The following is a 21,171-nucleotide window of genomic DNA, read 5'->3' as shown; positions in this document are numbered from 1 at the left end:
ATATATACAAATAAATAAACATGATGTTTTTTTATAAAAAAGAAACACTTTTTTCACATCATACATTAACAGCCGGACCATGTTACTTCTGGTGAAAATGATGAAGAAGACAACAGGAAGTGTTAGGAGGATGATGGCTTGTAGTTTGTTTAATTTTTTGGAAACTGTGCAGCTGCTCCACCAAAGTTCTCACAGCATCACACACTTGATAAGTTGTACGTCATTCCAACATGTTGAATGCATGAGTCTCCTATAAAATCAGTGACTACAGTTTCCCCAAAGTGCTGCATACACAGCCGCTCCCAAGTATAAGGGGCTTGTCACGCCAATGCCTGAATAAGACGTTGATGTCTCCTCTGATGGCTTCTAGATGATGTGTGCTGAATTATGAATATATCTCATGTAAGTGTTAACATTTCTTACTGCCATATATTTTAATGATGTGTCGTGTGAACTAACTTATTCACGTTATTTTAACTTAATTTCTAATTTAGTGGGACCACTGGAATTGTGAAATTGTGTTTTTTGACAATGGCAGAAAATAGACAACAATTTGTGCAGATTTGTAATGGAAATGCAGCTATAGACAACCATCTTCTTCCTGTCCACTTGTTGAAGTGGACAGGAAGAAGACTAAAGAAAATCATCTTCTTAAGTGTTGGACCTGAACAACCTCAGATTACTTTGTCACCCACTTCTTCAGTCTTTTTCTTGTAACTCTTAATGTGTCACTTTCGTCTAGAGGCAAATTCGCTCTTGAGCTTATGCCGTCTTCTTCATCATGCAGAAGTCCAACCTTTGGAAACTCGTTGGCAGTCCACATATTAGCTGCATCATTCTTTAAGCCAGGGGTCTTCAACCCTGGTTCTCAAGATCTGCTGTCCTGCAGTTTTAGATGCATCCTTTCTCCAACACAGCTGAACAAATAAATTACTCATTCAAGAGGTAATTCAGTCATTTGATTCAGCTGTTTTGGAGCCAGGATGCATCTGAGAGCTGAAGGTCCCAGTCAAGCCTCGGAAACCCCTGCTAAAACACTGACTGTGTTCAAAGTGTGTCAATAAAGTAGAGGCTTAGTGCAGAAATTACGGCACAAGAAAAAGTGGAGTACTTCTCATGTGGGAGGTTTTCTGCTTGCAATAATAAATCCAGTGGCTTTCTTGAATTTGGTCGGACATTGTGTGTGTGTTTGCTTGTGTGTACCAGTGTGTGGAGGATGTCGCTCAGGTAGAATGAGGTTCTGGAAGTTGATGATGCACACAGCCTCGGCTCCAAGCCAGCGGTCAGAAACTGCCTTAATGTAGTACTGGGAGGGTAACGGCTCAAAGATGGGAATGGTGAATACTATGTGCTGAGGCTCTTTGGTTACCACCTACATAAAGAACCAACATACAAGACATTAAAAACTACACACTCCATCCTTAATTTAGCTAAGGCCCAAACAAAAACCAACCTGTTTCTTCTGCAGGAGGAAGTACTCAGAGTGGTAGATGTGATCATTGATGGGGTCTTCCACCCACAACCACCATGGCTCACCCACAGATCCGTGGACCTGAAGTATAAGTAAAACATAGCACCTATCAAGATAAGAATCACAAAATGCTTTAACAAACTAAATAAATACACAAACCAAAGTGAAGCAAAGGCAGATTAAAAAAAGATATGTTTTTTGCTGGCCTTAAACTTACACTCTGCTGATCTGAAAGTCAGAGGAAGGGAATTCAAAAGTCTTGGTGCCACCAAAGAGGAGGATCTGTCTTCTTTAGTTTTTCATTTTGTATGGGGGACAAACAGTAGGTATTGATCACAGTATTGTTTCCCAACCCTGGTCCTCAAGGCACGCTACCCTGCATGTTTTTTGATTTCTCAATACTTCAATACAAAAAATGTACTGTACAGCTCAATGTGCCTCATTCAGCTGATTGCAGCTCAGCAAATACCTGTTAATTGAAATCACCTGAGCTGAAGCAAGGAAGCACCTAAAACATACAGGGCAGTGTGCTTTGAGAACTATGCTGGAAAACACTGGTTTTCTTTTCATTTAGCAGGAGAAAACTTTCAGTCATCCATTTTTTAATTGAATACAGACAGTTTAGTCAAATGTGCAGTTCATTAAACTTCATTAAAGAACCCGAAAAGAAATATACAACATAAAAATGATGGGAAATATGCTAAAAAGATAAAACCATTGGACCAAAAGGGAGCAGATAGAGCAGAAACAATAGTCCCAAAAAAGAGCCCTCTCTGTCCTGCCAAAATGAACAGGACAGAGACTGGGATCTGTACGTAGCCAAATAAAGTTGATCTATCAGACAAGTAAGAGGACAATCATTTTAAAGCAGAACCTGGTACAACAGCCCAACTCCTCAGCCTCTCTATTAGGGTCAGATGGTCAACAGTGTCAAAAGCTGACATCAGGTTTAACTTAAGCAGCACAGAACATTTTCCTGAATCACTCTGCATCAAAATATCAATGGAGAATCTAAGAAGAGCTGTTTCAGTTGAATGTGATTTATGAAGCCCTGACTAAAACTGGTCCAGAATACTGTGATGATCCAGAGCAGCAGTTAACTGCCTGGCCGCAACCTTCTCAAGAATCTTTGAGTTTAGAGGTGGCTCTGTAACGGCTAAACAAAGAAGAATCCAAAATATTTTTTTTTTTAAGAGTGGATAGATGACATCACTCTTTAAACAAACAGGTACCTGACCAGAACTTAAAGAAACATTTACTATGTTCAGAACTTTACTACCAATAATCTCAAAAAAATGTACTGGTAACATGTCCAAAGAGCAGGAGGACGCCTTCATGACACTAACAAGCTTAACTACCTGGCTGGAAGCAGTGTGAACTAACAGGGAGGGAAAAGTCAGCCCAGCTGTAGGTGGAAAAATATTATTTCTCACCTTACTGACTTCAGTCTGTGAAATAAATTAGTTTGAAATCTTCATTTGAAGAAATAGGAACAGAAAATGCTGAAGTAGTAATGACCCTGATAGCATTAAAAAACAATTTAGAACTACCTTTGCTTCTAGCAATCAAATTAGAAAAATGTGTTGTCTTTGCTTCTTTAACTGCTTCTTCTTTCTTTAATTTTCTTTAACCCTCTGATGTGTGAGTGAATGACTGACTATACAGTCTTCTGTGAGTGGGTCTTTTTTGACCCACATTAGAATCAATGTGTTTTTAGGCTACTTTTATCATTTTGATTCAAAATAATGTTTTGCATAATACTTTCTTGTGTTTTATTTCACCCAAAAATTATTTCATGTTTGAAATATTTTCATTTTTCACTTTTTAAAACATTTTTAGAACAATTTGTAGAACATTTTTAAAACAAAATGACAACAACAGCAATTTCACAATAGTAATGTTGGAACAATGTCAATGTCCATCATATCTGTATGTGTGTGAGCGTGAGGGGAGGTACATGTGTGAGAACGAGCTTGTTTCTTGAAACTAGCTAACCAAGCTAGCTAACATCACTCTCTGTATTCTATTGTGCAATGTGTACCACGCATGTGTGTATGTATCTCCATCCATCCATCCATCCATCCATCCATCCATCCTCCCTCTTATCCAGGGTCGGGTTGCGGGGTAGCAGCCTAAGAAGGGAGGCCCAGACTTCCCTCTCCCCAGTCACTTTTTCCAGCTCTTCCAGGGGAATCCTAAGGCGTTCCGAGGCCAGCTGAGAAGCATAGTCTCTCCAGCATGTCCTGGGTCTGCCTCTGGACCTCCTCCTGGTGAGAGGGGGCCCAGAACACCTCACCAGGGAGGAGTCCAGGAGGCATTCTGGATTCTAACCAGTTGCCCGAGCCACCTCAGCTGGCTCCTCTCGACGTAAAGAAGCAGCGGCTTTATTTTGAGTCCCTCCCGGATGACTGAACACCTCACCCTATCTCTAAGGGAGATCTCAAAAACCCTACAGGGAAAATAAATTTCGGCCGCTTGTATCTGTGACCTCGTTCTTTCGGACATGTGTCCGAAAGAACACATGTGTCCGAAAGAACTCATCTCATAACCATAGATGAGGGTAGGAACATAGATTGACCAGTAAATCAAGAGCTTCGCTTTTTGACTCAGCACTCTCTTCACCACAACAGATTGGTACAGCACCCGCTTCACTGCAGACGCTGCGCCAATTTGCCTGTCGATCTCCTGCTCCATTTTTCCCTCATTGGTGAACAAGATCCCGAGATACTTAAAATCCTCCACTTGGGGTAGGACATCCTCCTCGACCCAGAGAAGGCACTCTATTCTTTTCCAGCTCATTTGGATTTATTCATTTATTTATATACAGGGGTGAAAGTAGTTTTAAATTCTTGAGGGTTTTATTACCCCCAAGAATTTAAAACTTGGGAGTACCCTCCGCGGGTGGTCTCTCTCATTCTCTGAGCTCGAGTCAACATCAATATTTCGGTAACACTTTATTTTTATTGCCATGACACTGTCATAAACATGACATAACACATGTCATGAACATCAATAAGTCTAAATGAATATTTATGACTGTTGTCGTAAAGCGTCATTCGGTAAATTATGACACTTTTAATACAAAGTTGACATTATTCAAAATGTCTTTGTTATGACAACTTGACATTAACCAAGAAATCATTACTGATATAAATTTGTTATGAAAGTATTACTGATTGCTAGGGATGTGCCGATCAGGTTTTTTCCTGCCGATACCGATACCGATCACCCATGAGGGCCGATACACCGATACCGATCACCGATACCGATCACATTATTCTAATTTTTTTTAATAAGCACTACTGGTTATATTATGTGGAAAAAGGAACCATGAATTCACCTTAATCTAGACAAAAACTTTTTAATAACTTTTTCCAAGAAAAAAGCAAAACAAAACAGGCATTGTGCAAGTTGTACTATTTTCGATAATACTACATTAACAGATTGAAAACGTGAAGGCCCTGAATAGGCTAAATGTTCAAAATAAAACCTCTCAACATTGCCAAAAAAATTCAATTATAAAACTTAACATCCAAAGGCAAATACAGGTTGAATTCAAATAAACTATCACATTAAAACTGACAGTACTGCTAACTGTTTTGTGTCTGTAACTTCTATTGTGCAAAAAACTAAATAAAAACTGTTTACTTTTTCTTAAAATAATGTATAAAATAAATATACAGTGGATTTTCTGCTTCATATGTGAAATAATTTTTTTTTGCTTCTTTAACAATATTAATATAGTCTTAAAAACCCTCAAATGAAAAACAGGAAATTAAGGTGCATTTGCTTTGAACAGGCAAAAATGTTGAACAGCATTTACACAAGCCAAATACATATTACTTGTTGAGCATTGTGGGAAGATTCTTTTTAATAAACAGAAGCATCTCAGCTTTTTCAGGCATGAGTCTACTCCTGTGTTCGTCCACAATGTTGGATGCAGTGCTGAATAAGCGCTCACTCTCAACACTTGTGCAGGGTGCAGATAGGTATGCTCTTGCTACTCTAGCAAGGCCAGGAAAGCGTTCCTTGTTAGTTTTCCAGTATTCCAATGATGATGCACTTCGAGAGATGGGTGGCTCTGAGAGGTAGATTATCATCTCTGATGGTGTTGCTTCTGCACCTTTGGTGTGAACCTGCTGCATAGTTTCTTCTGCCAGGATTTCACCAAATATGGAAGATAAGAAACCTGGTCGTGGCACTTTTTCTGCTGGCTCCCCTGTGCTGTGAGCTCCAGGTTCTTGGTTTGTGTCCCTCTGTGTGGCTTCTGTCATCGCACCAAGAAGCATTCTGTGTGTGTTGGTCTTTGATTCTTCAGAATAAAACCTGTCTTTGTACCTCAGAGGGGCAGAGGGAAATCATGTTAAACTCATTGTTTTGGGTCAACTGAGAAAACAATAATCATTTTTTGGTAAATATTTTTCTATCACTATTTGATCATTTTCTCACCTTGGGTCTATGACTGTCGCTAAGGTGTAGAGGGGCTCTTCTTCAATGTCAGCAAATCTTTTGGTGACAGCTTCCAACAATGTCTCCTTAGTTGTCTTCAAACCATGATCTGCTGCAGACTCTTTGGCAAGAAGACGCTTTAAAACCATCACAGAGGGTATGACATCAGCAGCAGATGCAGTTGATGAGCATATTTCCTTAGTCAGCTCTTCAAAAGGTTGCAGGAGTGTTGTTATGTTTTCAATCAGATCCCACTGAGAAGATGTAAAGGTAGCAGGAACGTCAAAATCAGCTATGTAGACACCCAGTGCTCTTTTTTGCTCAAAGAGGCTGTGGAGCATATAATAGGTGCTATTCCACCTGGTGCTGACATCTTGTTGCAGTTATTTGGAGGGCTGGCCGAGTTGATTCTGTACACCTTGAAGCCTTGCATATGCTAACGGAGAGTGCTTGAAGTGCCCTACAATCCGTCTTCCTTTGGCAATAATGTCACTTATACTGCGCTGTGATAACACTGCCTCGTGAATGGCTAGTTGCAGAGTGTGAGCCATGCACCCCAAACTTGGCAGCCCAGCAGCTATCATAGCTTTCACCATGTCTCTGGCATTATCTCTCAGTATCACATGCACTTTTTCTTTTGGAATATGCCATGTTTGAAACATTCTTTCAAATGTGGCTGCTAAAGCTATTGCAGTGTGGGAGCCAGAAAACTCCTGGGCATGTAGAACAGCTTTATGAAGTTGAAAATCTGGATCAATCCAGTGAGCTGTTAAACTCAGCATTGATAGAGGACTGACGTTCGAGCTCCATATATCTGTTGTAAAACTTACGGAGGATGAGAGACCTTCTTTAAGGAGACGTTCAACGTGTAAGTACACAGTCTGATGGAGTTCAGGCAGAGCTACGTCTGTAAAATATTTACGTCCCGGTAGTATGTAGCGGGGCTCCAAGTGCGAGAGCAGTCTGCGAAACCCGACGTCTTCCACCACTGAGAACGGCTGGTCGTCTAGTCCAATGAATTCCATTATTTTTCTGCTTATTTGTTTCGCATTCTGACTTTCACGCTCATACGGACGAGTGTTGGTAATTGTGCGCTGCGTTAGCCGCTCTTTGGCTGGTCCCGGTTTCTTTTTTTCATTCTGTGCTGTGAGCTTTGAAAACTCACCGAACTCGGTCAAGTGGCTGCTCTTTAGATGTCTTATTAAATTCGTAGTATTGAAGGATGTTGATGAGCTTCCCCCACGACTTATTTTCGAGTTGCACGTGTTGCAGAATGCAAACTTAAAATCATTTTCACAGACGGTGTAAAATTTCCACACGGCAGACATGTTTGCTTTGAATTTGCAGCCGCGCTTGCGCAGTGTGAAGGAAATGGGGCCCTACAGTACACTGCAGGCTGCAAAGTATGAGAAGCACGTGATCGGTATCGGCAAAAGAGCCAATGATCGCCGATCACCGATCATGCACTTTTTCACGAAAATCGGCCCGATTGTGATCGGTGACCTATCGATCTGCACACATCTACTGATTGCACTTTAAAAAATAGGTCACTTTATGTTATTAAAGGTAAAGTTTAAACAATATGAAATGGGAAAAAAGTTATTTATTAACTGATTTAGTTGTGTTTTAGATTGTTCTTGAAAAACTAATCAGTCATGGCTGATTAGTGGGTGAACTCACGGTTGCACAGTGAACCCGTTGAGTCTTTACAGCAGACAGCCACTCCCCTCTCTTGCAGGTACTGCGTACCCCCGCTAAATCTTTTAGGGGTACGCAGTACCCTACCGTACCCCCCTACTTCCACCCCTGTTTATATAGCTATGAATTTTTATTTTATTTATTGAAAAGATAAAAGAAAGAACTTTGAACACATTGATCAACAGGTTTTGCATGTCATTCAATACATTCTCTCTTTTGGTTTTCTCATCCAGGGTGGCAGACACACACAGAAACACATGCAGACGCACGCACGCACGCACGCACGCACGCACGCACACACAAATAATACACATGCACAGTAAAGAATAAGCAGTAATGCTAGCTAGCCTGGCTAGATAACTAGTGTTAGCTAACTTCAAAGATGGCTGATATGTTGATTCGTGACAATAACACTGTCAGTATTCACACACACCCGTACACGTACGCACATACACACACGCACACTTTTATGAGGTAAAAAACAAAGAATAATTATTTGTAAAAGTTCTTGCTGTGTAATTATTATTACTTAGGGGTAACACTTAGGACTCGGTGTGTTTGGTTCACACAAAAATATTTTCCTGACAGTCACAGTTGGTAATAAACAAAGATTTCCATTAAATTCAATAGGAAATGACTGCGGGTCATTTTTGACCCACTCATGGAAGAAAAGGGTAGTGATATAAAACATGCCATTTCTTAAAATGTATAAAAGGTAAATAAAAAAAATTTGGATTGCATGATATAAGTAACGTGTTTTTTGAGGAATACCTGGAATATGAAGTGATGAAAATTTTTCAATACAAAGATGAGTCACATGATTGAGTTACCTCTTCAGCATGTCATAAAATTTGGCAAAGGCCCGATAACGAGTCATTAATTTGATTCAGGTGTGCTGAAGCAGGGCACAGTAGACCTGGATGGTTGGCTGGAGATGCCTGGTCTAGATGTACAAAGCTGGTAAAAACATCTTCATAATAATGGAACCACTGACAAATGTCATGGAATCCAAAATCTGCATAATTTTCTTTTTACTTCTGAACAATCCAGCACATAAAAAGGAACAAGAAAATATATTAGATTTATGTGACAAAATGCAAATCAATGGGAATGAATATTTGTGTTAAGCACTTTAAACAAGATGGCCTTATGATTACCATCTTGACTGATACAGACAAGAATGAATGAGACTGGTGTAGAGACAGTGTCACTCACAGTGTTTGTGTGTGGTTTGTTTTCAGGGTGCCTTCAGGGAGGAGGGCTCATGTGTTGGGACATGTGTCCTGGCTCTGCAGCTGGATCACAGCTAAGCCAGCCAGTGTTCCATTACCACTCTCCCATGATTAGAGCATGCATTGCTAATCGGACATAAACATTCATCTTCATATTCAGCCCCACTACAATAGGCTTTCTGTTTCCCTCAGATTTCATTACAATGTTTGCGCCAAGCTTCTCCTGATCCACCAGTGGCCAGTCTGATCACTGAGGTGAGACATCTTGGCGAGGGCTGCAGGCATTCAGGCTCTCAAGCACAGATGGAGATTCCAGGGCGGGAAAAATAACAAAGATAGAAGCAGAATGAATGTGGTCATGCTGTGGTGCTTGGGTTATTAAATAGTTGTGTAAATATTGAGTAGCGTGTTTTATTAGAGAGGAGGAGGAAAAACCCTGAAATAAAACGCTCAAATGCAGCAGCTGTTGTCTCCCTGGATTCACAGCATAATTCATCCTTTGGAATCTGCTAACAATTAGTATCTATGACCAAGTACTACAGAAATGACAGAGCTTTAAACAGGAGGGGTGTGTTACATGCAGTGGGAAATTTATAAATATTGTCAAAATGGGTAAAAAAAGAACCAGTTCTCAATATTTAATTTCTTGTTCATATGAGGCAATGAGGAAAAGGATATAGCTTCATTTTAGAGTGCTGCTGAGCATTCTTGAACTGGAGAACTGTTCTCACACTGACTGAGTCAGTTTCTGATGTATCAGGTAGTGTTGCAGGTTAAGAATCACTTAACCCATGACCAAGTCAAGACCAAGCCCACAGTGCATCAAGATCGAGACAAGAGCAAGACTTTTAGGGTCCGAGACAAAGACCGAGAGAGGTCGAGACCGAGTCAAGACCAAGACCAGTGGCCAAAGCTACATACCACAATAAAATGTGAAATATGACCAAAATTGCTTCTTAAATTAATCTGAAAGATCCACATTCCCATAAAAACACATAGATATTAAAAACTTTGACCTGAAATAAATTTAACCAATATAATTATCAATTCAAATTCTTCATTCTGCTTTGCTTTCCATCTCTGTGCCACAATCCACAGAGATTACATGCCATCCCTAAAAAGATGGCATGTACCCCAGAAACCACCCATATGGTGGTTTCTGGGGTAGACAGAAACCACCACTGTCTACCCCATTAAACATAGCATTTAATGATGCTTTAATGGTAAACAACGCTCAACTATGAACACTGACCAAGGAGCAACAAGCAAGAAGTAACCAAGCACAAGGTGGGCATCATGACTGTTCTCACCCTCTCTCCCGCTGCATGAAGCCAGGCAGCACAGTGCTGCAATGTCTGCCCCATGACAGGTGACGAAAACAATCAAAGAGCAATGAGCATGTTCTGTGTGCTCTTCTGTTCTTGTGTGTTATTTGCTGATTAAATACATATCAATGTATATAATTAAACAAAATAATAATAGCTTCTGCAGTGTACGCAGAGGATTACAAGAACAAAGAACGGCTCTCAGTGAGGCTCCAGTCCTATCGTTTATAGTAAAGAGAAATCCAGAAGAATCGGATCGTTCATGTATGTCACATCACTATATTGCAGATTTTGGTCACAGAGTTTTCTCATACATGTGACACGTCAGTTAAAAACTCCGTACAATAATTCAGTGCAGTGAGTGACGTTTTTTCATAGCAAGTACAATTTGTCCTTGCACAGCTAGCTTTGCTAACATGACATCCACATAGCTTACCTTTGTTTGAGGTTTTTTTCTAAGTGACGATAAAAGGTAGACGTAGTCTCCACCATCTGTGAAAGTAAAGCGCTGCTGAACAGGGTCGGGCCAAGCCTCCATGGGGCCATAAGCAAAATTTGATTTTGGGGCCCTCTATTTATGCTAACATTGTGGATTGCTGTAATCAACAGTTATACGCACACGTACTGTAAACTTATTGCATCTCTTATGGTGCTGTTTACATGATATTCTACACATGTATAACATAGAATACATTTATCGGCCGACCAATTTATTGGTCAGTCGATTTCTGGGAGCTGATTTCCTTAATTTTGGGGGATCAGGATCAGCCAACAGTTAAATTATGAAGCCAATCTTATCCCCTGATCTTATCTTGGCCAGCAAAGGTTTAAAAATCACCCTCAGTCCTCTTCTGCTCTACAGTAAGAAGTTTGACTGAGAGACCGGCCTAGCAGGTCATGTCTGCACATTTGCAGTTAACAATATTCACCCCACTGTTGCCAACTCAGTGACTTTCATGCTATATTTAGCGACATTTCAGACAAAAAAAAATTGGTATCAGCCAAAGTCAAAATCGGCAGGTCAGGCTTTTTAAAGGTCAGTAACAGGGGATCGGCCAGAAAACTGCAACCGATGCAACTGCAACCCTACTTAAGATGGAATACATACACACATACACCGCGTTGATTCTGAGCCTTCAAATGATTTTAACATAAGTTTCACATAACTTAGAAGTTGATGTAAAAATGTTTGTTTTAGCCACATAAATGATCATGCTCATCAGCAAACATATCGACAACTACAACCGCTCATTGATATATTAATGTAGTAGCCATGTAGTCTGATATAAAAACATTTTGCTAGACAATGTCAAATATTGAGAAGTTTTAATTGTTGTTATCAAATGTTATCAAACACCATTTTGAAACCAAAAAACCTCAGAAACAAACCACAACCTACAAGCATTGTAGCATAAATGTTTGGCTGTTGAACTGGACTGTTGAAGGTCACTATCAAGCTAATTTTCTATTAGCAGCTTAAATCTTTTTGATAACCAAGACACATTAAAACAAACTTTTATCCTGGCTTTTTTTCTATTCTTTCTCTTTTTTTTTTCTCTCCCTGAAGGATAAGCCCTTTTTTAAGACATCGTTTTGATTACTTATCTTCTGCCCACTGGCGGCGCCAGGGAGGATTTAGGGGGTGCTATAGCACCCCCTGGAAAAGTCATAGCACCACCTTAGCACCCTCTGAAAATATTAGATTTATTTATTTTTTTTATTTTTTTTTAATGTAATTTAACATTTCTTATTTGTAGTTGTTGTGGCATGTTCATTAAAATACACAAAATAAAAAAAATCAATTATAATATATTGAGTTAAAAAAAAAAATACAACAGGATTTGAACTTTACGTATTACCATTTCCAGGAAACAATTGACATAATGCAGGCTCCGCCCCCATGCCCACATAGAGCAATCCTCCCCCAATCATTCCAGGGCATTTGTAAATTCCTGACCAATTGGCGGTCACAATTTGTCCAAAAGTGCCATGGCTGTTATCAAAATGAACTCACAATATTGACAGCATTTATCATAGCAAACACGCTCTTTTGTTCTTGTGTGTTAGAGATTTGAGGAAAATAATAAATAGTCATGGTCCAAGCTGTCAGTGAGGAATGTGCAATCCCCACAGCTGTTATCTAGAACATTTAGAGGGTGGAGTATAATTTATTACATTTCCAAAACCAAAAAGGAGTCTGGAATAATGGAAGAAATGGATCATTGCCTACAGTTGACCTCATATCCAGTTGAATGAAGGACGGGAACTACCATATGTTAGTCAGCATGAAGATAACCTGTGGTAAACATCCAGTTTTTTTTTTTTTTTTTTCATACGGATGGTCAAATCAAACCCTTAAGCTGCAAATAAACACAAGTAAATAAAGAAAACCAATATGACAATATGACCCTTTGCAAATGATGTCATTCTCTTCAAAACTCCCTCTGCTCCACTATGATGGTTGTCAAAACAACCTAAGCGCTCCTGTAAACCCTGTCATAAAACATACATGTGGCAGTCTAATATTGCATTTATTTAGTTGATTTTGCAGCAAAAATGGTCACAGGATACCATGGGTTGGCTGCACAAGGTGAAAACAAAAACTTGTCAATTTATTTTATAACTTGTAACAAGGAAAGATGTAGCGGCGATCGATAACAGCCATCAATCATAACAATTGTTAGCCCTCAGTGTAACTGCGGACTTGCAGCGAACACTTTTCACAAGGTAAGAAAATTAACGTTCATATGCTCTATGAGTAAGTATGATTAGAAAGATATCCATTATCCCATTATGGCAAAGGTTCACGTCTAACCATGGAAACAATGTCACACCATCATTTAGCCTAGCACAGTGGTTCTTAACCTTTATTGAGGTACTGAACCCACCAGTTTTATATGCGCACTCACTAAACCCTTCTTTAGTGATAAATAAAATATGATTTTTTTTTCCCAAAGTCTAGTTGGATTACCCAACTAGAGTCTAGTTAGGTAACCCCAAGATCACCAAGTCTTCTTAAAAGGTAGAGACTCCAAGAACAGTTCTTCAAAATATAGTCAGTGTTTTCAGCAAAGTTGAGCTTTCTGTCCAGGAACGACCCAAGGTATTTAAAATTTGCCACAGTTTCAACAGGTTGGCCTTCGAGAGAAAATGGAACCACTTTAAGGTCTCGTTTAGGTCATCTAATTAGCTCTACATTCTTAAGAGAATGAAAAACTAATAATAAATAAAGACTTTGTGGTATTCTGATTTAGTAATGTAATTATATTAGTTTTGTTACCACCTCAACACCACTAGAGGCAGTAGCAGGCCCGGAAAGATGTGACTAAGGAGCAGATTTAGAAGTACAATGAAAGCTACAGAATTTGGTAAAAACTATGAGCTGCGCTGAAGTAAATTAAAGACACAAGTTGATATACATGCTGAGAGTGAAACTCTTTCATCACGACATTTACTCAAGCAGTCTTTCCCTTTAACCCTAACCCTCTTTACCTAGTCTTTACCTCCGGGGCAGAGGCTCCACTGAATCCCTGAGACCGACTCATCGAACCCCCGGGGTTGAATAGTACCCAGGTTAAGAACCACTGGCCTAGCATGTACTGACGAAATTGGTCAGCGTCTCGTCTGTATGTTCTTAAGGCTGCTCCCGTTTAAGGAGAGACACTGTTTATGACATACTGACATAAATCATATGGTGTGAATTCAGGTAAAGTTGGTAATTTGATCAACACGTCAGGAGGGAGAAGGTACGGGTTGGTTTGTAATCTAGCTGTTTCAAGCTTCTGTAAATACCGGTGTCTATGAACCCCAACCAGGTGTGTTACGTTCAAAGATAAATTAGCTTGACTAGAACAAGAAATCATGAATAAACTGACAAAAACAACTTGGGAAAACAACTTTGGTCGCTCAGTTCAACACTCCTGATCCTCATTTCCGACGTCCATCATGGCGCCTCGAATGATTAAGTGACATAGTTGCAAAGGGTCAATACTTAGGTATCCACTTTGTCATGAATGCTGTTTTAACATAAACAATGTAATATATTATCTGGAAGTAATCTGGCTAATGGTGCAAAGCTCCATGTCTAAGCATCAAATTACCACAAATCAGTCTGATTAAATTAACAATACTAAACATCTAATCATTTCCAGATCAATAAGTAATCTTATTGATCACATTATTCACTATCCACTTGATAGGTGACTGTTGATGTCAGACTTTTTAGTCCACCTGACCCGTGTGTGGGGGGAGAAGGGAGGGGTGCATGCGTGTTGACAACTTCAGGGAACTAAAGATCCTTCATAGCACCCACAGTAAAATACTTAGTGCCAACCCCTTCGCACTTGCAGAAAAAAAATTTCTGGAGCCGCCACTGGTTCTACCAGAGCTTTGGACGTTTGGATGCACACTGCACGGCAGGTCATANCAACCAGGTGTGTTACGTTCAAAGATAAATTAGCTTGACTAGAACAAGAAATCATGAATAAACTGACAAAAACAACTTGGGAAAACAACTTTGGTCGCTCAGTTCAACACTCCCGATCCTCATTTCCGAAGTCCATCATGGCGCCTCGAATGATTAAGTGACATAGTTGCAAAGGGTCAATACTTAGGTATCCCCTTTGTCATGAATGCTGTTTTAACATAAACAATGTAATATATTATCTGGAAGTAATCTGGCTAATGGCGCAAGGCTCCATGCTAACGTCTAAGCATCAAATTACCACAAATCAGTCTGATTAAATTAACAATACTAAACATCTAATCATTTCCAGATCAATAAGTGATCTTATTAATCACATTATTCACTATCTACTTGATAGGTGACTGTTGATGTAAGACTTTTTAGTCCACCTGACCTGTGTGTGGGGGGAGGAAGGAAGGGTGCATGTGTGTTGACAACTTCAGGGAACTAAAGATCCTTCATAGCACCCACAGTAAAATACTTAGTGCCAACCCCTTCGCACTTGCAGAAAAAAAATTCTGGAGCTGCCACTGGTTCTACCAGAGCTTTGGACGTTTGGATGCACACTGCACGGCAGGTCATATTACCGGTGAAGCATGCATGACCTACCACAGCCACCAGGGGGCCCCAAGAACATTTTTTTTTTCTATTTGTCCATAAAATAATGATTTCTAAATACATTATCAAATATATATTATTGTAAAAACAAATCACTTCATAATGAAATTGTGTGTTTTTGTTATGGCATAGAAATCGTTACTTTAAAAAAAACAAAAAACCTGCTTCACCTAGGGAGCCCCTAGTGGTTCAGGGGCCCTAAGCGGCTGCTTAGTTTGCTTATGCCTTGGGAAGGCCCTGCTGCTGAATTTACGTGTCACTATATCTCATGATTTATGTAGCAGGATTCTACCATAGACATCTGCTGCTTAGAGAAAACCACTGCACATGTCTTGGAGTGCCGCGTGCGAGTGAAAGGGGGAGGTGACGTGTGACAGCGGTAACAGAAACACAATTTCTAGGTCATGTTATTGCTTTGATTTTAATTGGTATGTTTTTCATCCAGTGAAAACAAAGATGTTAACATATAAACTGGACAGTATGCTGGCAACTTAGTGATATTTTTGCAGTTGTGGACTTGACCAGTCTTGAAATAAAATCCAGAGTCCCCAAATCCCGAGACAAGACCAAGACCAAATGCGGTGAAATCCGAGACGAGACCATTAAAAAGTGGTCTTGAGACCAAGATTGGTCTGGAGTACTACAACACTAGTATCAGGCAGAATAACAGTATAGCATAAATAATAGTTAGAGGATAGTTTTAGCAGCAGAAAATATTCAGAGCCTTTTTCAAGGAAATCATTGTTTTAAAAACAAAAATTGGCACTAAGACATTAAGGCCCACCACAATAATCAATCACACCCTCAGGATCCCTCTAGGGTTCCCTGCAAAGGGTTAGGCTGCCCAGGACAGAAATTGTGATCTGATGAAATAAGCCCAAAAGAACTTTGGTTAGAATCGGAGAAGCCTCAGCAGGTCTTCTGCAGCCTTTCACAGCCTTTCCTTCAGGACTTCCCAGTATTTAACTCCGTCCATCTTTTCATTATACCTGCTATCCTCTCACTGCTTAAGTAGTCATTTCCACAGCATTAGGTAGTCATTGCCACCACCACGTTACTGTGCGGATGCTTTATGTGCAGCTCTAGTTTTTCCACATCAAATGAAGCATGTAGGTCATCTCTAAAAGCTTTCATAAGAATTTCTGAATTTATTCACCTGGTCATTCCAGCGGAAATCAGGAGTGATGATGAGTCGCACACGTAAAACTGTGCGTGTTATTGGCTGGACGCTTGCCTCCATTGTGAAGGCAGGAATCTGGTGGACGCACTGCTTGACAGTTAATCCAATGTTGACATGGTGCAGCATGTGACCTGAGAAAACCACAACTTATTTACAATACTGAACATGCAGTTTACAATAAACATGTTTTTAAACATACCCATGCCTCAGTGTTCAACAGCTCATTTAGAAATTACCAGAAGAATATTTCAGTGCAATTATCAGTAAAACATTTACAGAAACAGTTCCATGTCTGATGGATGTATTTTGTGAAAATGGTGTTGTGTTTTTACCAATTTCATCCTTCTTCATTTCCTTCAGTTTGTCCACTGTAAGCCTCTTCTCCTCCAAGCGATTGAGTATGACATGGCTCAGGTTGGGGAACTGGCGAAGAGGGTGGGCAAAGCCCCACAGTCGCCTGTCGATCACCTTGCAGAGGTTGAGCAGTCGGTAGGTCATGGCAGGCCAGCGCTTCCTCAGAGCGATCTCGAACAAAGCTCTGACAATCCGAGCAGCGTTCTGACAAAGGGAATGATATCAGGAGTAAAACAAACTAAACCAACAGAACTACATGCACTACAGGACACTTTTCCTCTTTTTTAAATTTTTTTTAAGGAAGCAACAGATTTAACAGTAAAGCTGACAGTTGAATTACATGTTTGATGTGGGACAGAGGCAGAATGCAACTGCTGCAGTGTTCAGCATCCTGCACTCACATGAGTAATCATGTGCAATCAGGAGGAGGTCTGGCTTGCTTCAGATATGCAGGTGGCTAAAGCTGTACTCTGATGGATTGCTTGAGTAAGTTGGAGAGAGGAGGTCAGATGGTAGAGCTTACTGATAAAGTGCTCAGCTGTGGTCAGCTATGATTGATCTAGTCAGGTGTCAATGTGATCAGATTGTCTGCTGAATGTGCTTGTGAAGGAGGACCAGTGAAAGCTGATGCCTGAAGTCAGGGCAGATCTAACACGTCCTAAAAACCAGCCTGATAATCCTTGTTACACTACGCTGATCTTCAGCCATGTGCTGGTGTCCAAGGCAACCAGAGCAGTAATGCTGCAGATTACAGCTTTAAACCCAGAGCTAATATTACTGAACTGTACTTTCGACTTTGTGAAATCCAGCATAAGACACATCCTGAGTCCCTGTGATTTACTGGGATCATTCTGGATGTTTTCTCTATGAAAATGTTTCTTATCCATTAGGAAGAAAACATTTCAGCTAAGTTTTAGCAGCTGAAACTTAGCTGCTGAAAGTATGTTTAGCTGTGGTAATTTTGTTCACCATCAAAACACCTCTGGGTTATTTACAAAGAACAAATAGCTGTTCTATTCAGAATACACTATATGATTTAATTTTGTTACAGCTCACGTAAAAAAAAGTCCAGTAAAATTGGAATATATTATTAGTCTGATATACATTTGTCAGTCGTCGTGTCTTTGCCTGCTGGTGGTGTGGATTGTTTGGCATACCATATCTGTGTGTGAATGTGTGTATTAATGGGTAGATTAATGGAAAGCACTTTGAAGTCCTCTGAGTCGATAAAGTGCTATACATGCATATAACATTTTTTATTATTTTTTTAAGGATTTATTTAGTTCTAGTGGCCTTTATTTGAAAGTGAGTTGACAGGAATGTATGTTGTGAGAGAGGGATGGTCATCAGATCAGGATTCAAACCTGTGACAGTAGCATAGAGGAGCCAGGAGTCTTGCACCCCTGTACCACCGCCGTACCCATGTTTACCCTTTTACATTTAAATCAATCCTGCTAAAATCACATTACAGTCTGTTTGATTATAATCTATTTAAATGCCCAAAAGAAATACATTCCTGCTGTTCTATGACTTTGCCTTAACCTCTCAACTCTCCACTCATACAGGATGTTCTGTTGAAGAAGAGTGTTGTTCTTGCTGTAGAAATGGCACAAAGCACAGCTCTGTAAGTATGTGATGATCAAAACTTATTTATATTTATTAGATTCAGGAAAAGCTTCATGAGTCCACATCTACCAAGTTTCACAGAAGAGAGAATATGAATATAATGATGAAAGGAGGTACAACCTCAATTCCAATGAAATTGGACATTGTGCAAAACATAAATTAAATTAAATATGATGATTTACAAATCCTTTTCAACCTACATTCAACTGAATTACAAAGAAAAGTAATGTTCAAATGGATAAACTTTATGGGGCTTTTTTTTTTTGCAAATATGCCTGCAACACATAGGCAACACACATAAAAAAACTTGTTTGGAACATTTCACACCTGAACAAGTTGACTGAAAACCAGAGAGTGTCATGATTTTATCCCTACCTGTGCCACATATGACAGGTCTGAGACGAGTGAGAAGCTATCAACTTCTCCCCTTCCAATGTAAGTCTGCAGCAAAATGTTAACTTTGCCATAACTGTTCTCCACACCGCCCGCTGCAGAAAGGATGCAATGGTTTTGCAGCAACTGATCCAGCTCCTCCAACTCCTCATCACGGACCTACCAACAGACACTGCGTTAGTGGTGCTGACATCTAACGGGGTGAAGTTAGTCACAGAGTAAAGGTAATATAGTAAAAAAAGTAAAAGTAAAAAAAAAGTAAAAGTAAAAGTAATATAGTAAAGGTTTACATACATAAAAACAGGTAAAAATTTGGTATCATGTGCAAACTTCATCTACAAACAACGCACAATCAGGGCTGCATAGCAAAATGAGGAGAATCGAAGGGACTCTAATTTAGGGTGTCTGTTTTCATGGATATGCAAAGCATATGCTGATCATTGGAAGTGCAAAATACTGGGAAGAGGATATGCAAATGAAAGACTTACCACCTGCAATGTGATTTCCTAAACCTGAACCAGACTGCTAGATCTCTTTTTGCATTTATATTTAACACTTTTGAAAAGTAGGTGTAAGCAGTCATGCAGTGATGTCTGTGGTCACTGAGGAGAGCAGGAGGCATAGATACAATGACATGTCATTGCTTATCAAATATTTGGATCATTTAAAGAATATGATTAAAAATAATAATAAAAAATGTCCTCCATCAATGCCTATCTTGAGCAGCAGGATTACCAAAAAATTCCAGCACACCACCTTCACTTTATGGCAGCACACCATTATGTCTTGAGGCTCTTATTTTATATATATATATATATTATCTGCTGCATGCTTCACAAATTGTCTGGGCAGAAGATGTTGGCTTGGGGCAGATTAATGTAGCCACACAATATTTATGCAATTAAACCAAACTAAAACAAAACAAAACTTAAATGAACTTAAATATTGGATTGTTGGACCACATTAAACCTTTAGAAAACCTGAACATGAACAGCCACAAAAAAACCATAAAATAAATCGTAAGTAAATGTCCTGTGCACAAGATTTCCCCCTGCCTCCTGTAATGGCTTATATAAAGCATAATCATGCATAGGCGTAAATCCCCAGGAGGGGGTTCGGGGGAGTCTGGACCCCCCCAATCTTGAAAAAGTCTAGAATTGTCCCCGTGCAAAAAAAAAAAAAAAAAAATTGAAGAAACGTTTGCATTTAAATAATATCAATATGAAAAGGCAAAATAAACAAAAAACGAAATAAATCTGCCATTTATCTCAGAACAAAATAAGAATACATTTTTAGATCCCCCCCCTAAACATCATTAGAAAAATGGTTCATTCCAAAGTGTAGGAGGAGCAATAACAGCCATAGACATAATAAGAGTAGACCCCGCATTGGCTGCTCCGGCGCAGGAAATACGGCGGCCATCTTGGAGCGGTTTTCCTTCCTACTTTGCTCAATCAAAACAGCAGAAGATGCCTCAGCACTGTGGGATATTGTTGTTCGGATCGATGGACTATTGATGTGAGGGCTCCACAAACAACATTTCATAAGTAAGATGGACATATTATTGTGTATATTTTGTTATTAGAATATTACTTTACTGTATTTATGTCCACCGGCGAGATACCAGTTAATATTAGCTACAGTGCTTGGTGTATTACCAGAGTTCAGCCCCGCTATGAAGGCTAACTGAGATTCTGTAAATCTAAAAAAATTAATTATTCTCTAACATTGACTTAGATTATCTGACACAAGGGCCTATATTAGAAATGAAACAATGTAACATATATTATAAAACTTATATTATGTGTTAAACATTCACCAACAAAGTTTACACTGGTGGTAAAGACTATTATTTATATGTAATTCTTTCACTCTGTCAAAAGTAAGATACATCCTAAATCTTCTGTTTTTGTTTTGAAGGTTTCCTAAAGACACGATATGAGGAAGAAGTGGGAAATATCTTTAAAGAGAGAGACAGATTCACTGCAGCACGGATGAATCTTGCATCAGATTTTGGACTCAATTTCAGCTGCTGAATCACTCTGAAGCTAGAACTCGTCGGCTGAAAAACATATACATATATCTAGTATGTATATACATACATACATATAAACATGTATCCAATATATATTATTCAGTATTAATCATCAGTGTTGTGTTCAAGACCACCTAACCCGAAACCAAGACAAGACCAAGACCAGAGTGTATCCAGACCGAGACAAGACCAAGACTTTTAGGGTCCGAGACCAAGTCAAGACCAAGACCGAGGAAAGTCGAGACCGAGTCAAGACCAAGACCAGCTACAGCTACATGACACAATAAAATGTAAAATATGATCAAAATTGCTTCTCAAAATAATC

The 21,171-nt window shown here is 39.5% G+C and overlaps 1 protein-coding gene across 1 annotated transcript in view; it reads right to left on the bottom strand.

Annotated features, from left to right (window-relative positions):
- Positions 1–21,171, bottom strand: part of ascc3 (activating signal cointegrator 1 complex subunit 3) — a 376,011-nt gene that overhangs the window by 87,470 nt on the left and 267,370 nt on the right. Inside the window, exons 20-24 of the mRNA XM_007577033.2 lie at positions 18,794–18,970; positions 16,771–16,996; positions 16,415–16,569; positions 1,454–1,552; positions 1,204–1,372 (exon numbers count right to left, since the gene is read on the bottom strand). Of these exons, the coding sequence (XP_007577095.1) occupies positions 1,204–1,372; positions 1,454–1,552; positions 16,415–16,569; positions 16,771–16,996; positions 18,794–18,970 (826 nt within the window). The remainder of the gene's footprint in view (positions 1–1,203; positions 1,373–1,453; positions 1,553–16,414; positions 16,570–16,770; positions 16,997–18,793; positions 18,971–21,171) is intronic.

The sequence above is a fragment of the Poecilia formosa genome, unplaced genomic scaffold, assembly GCF_000485575.1.
Source record: "Poecilia formosa unplaced genomic scaffold, Poecilia_formosa-5.1.2 Scaffold425, whole genome shotgun sequence".
Classification (NCBI taxonomy): Eukaryota; Metazoa; Chordata; class Actinopteri; order Cyprinodontiformes; family Poeciliidae; genus Poecilia; species Poecilia formosa.
Note: the sequence above shows the minus strand (reverse complement) of the source record. Positions and strands in the feature narration are given on the sequence as shown.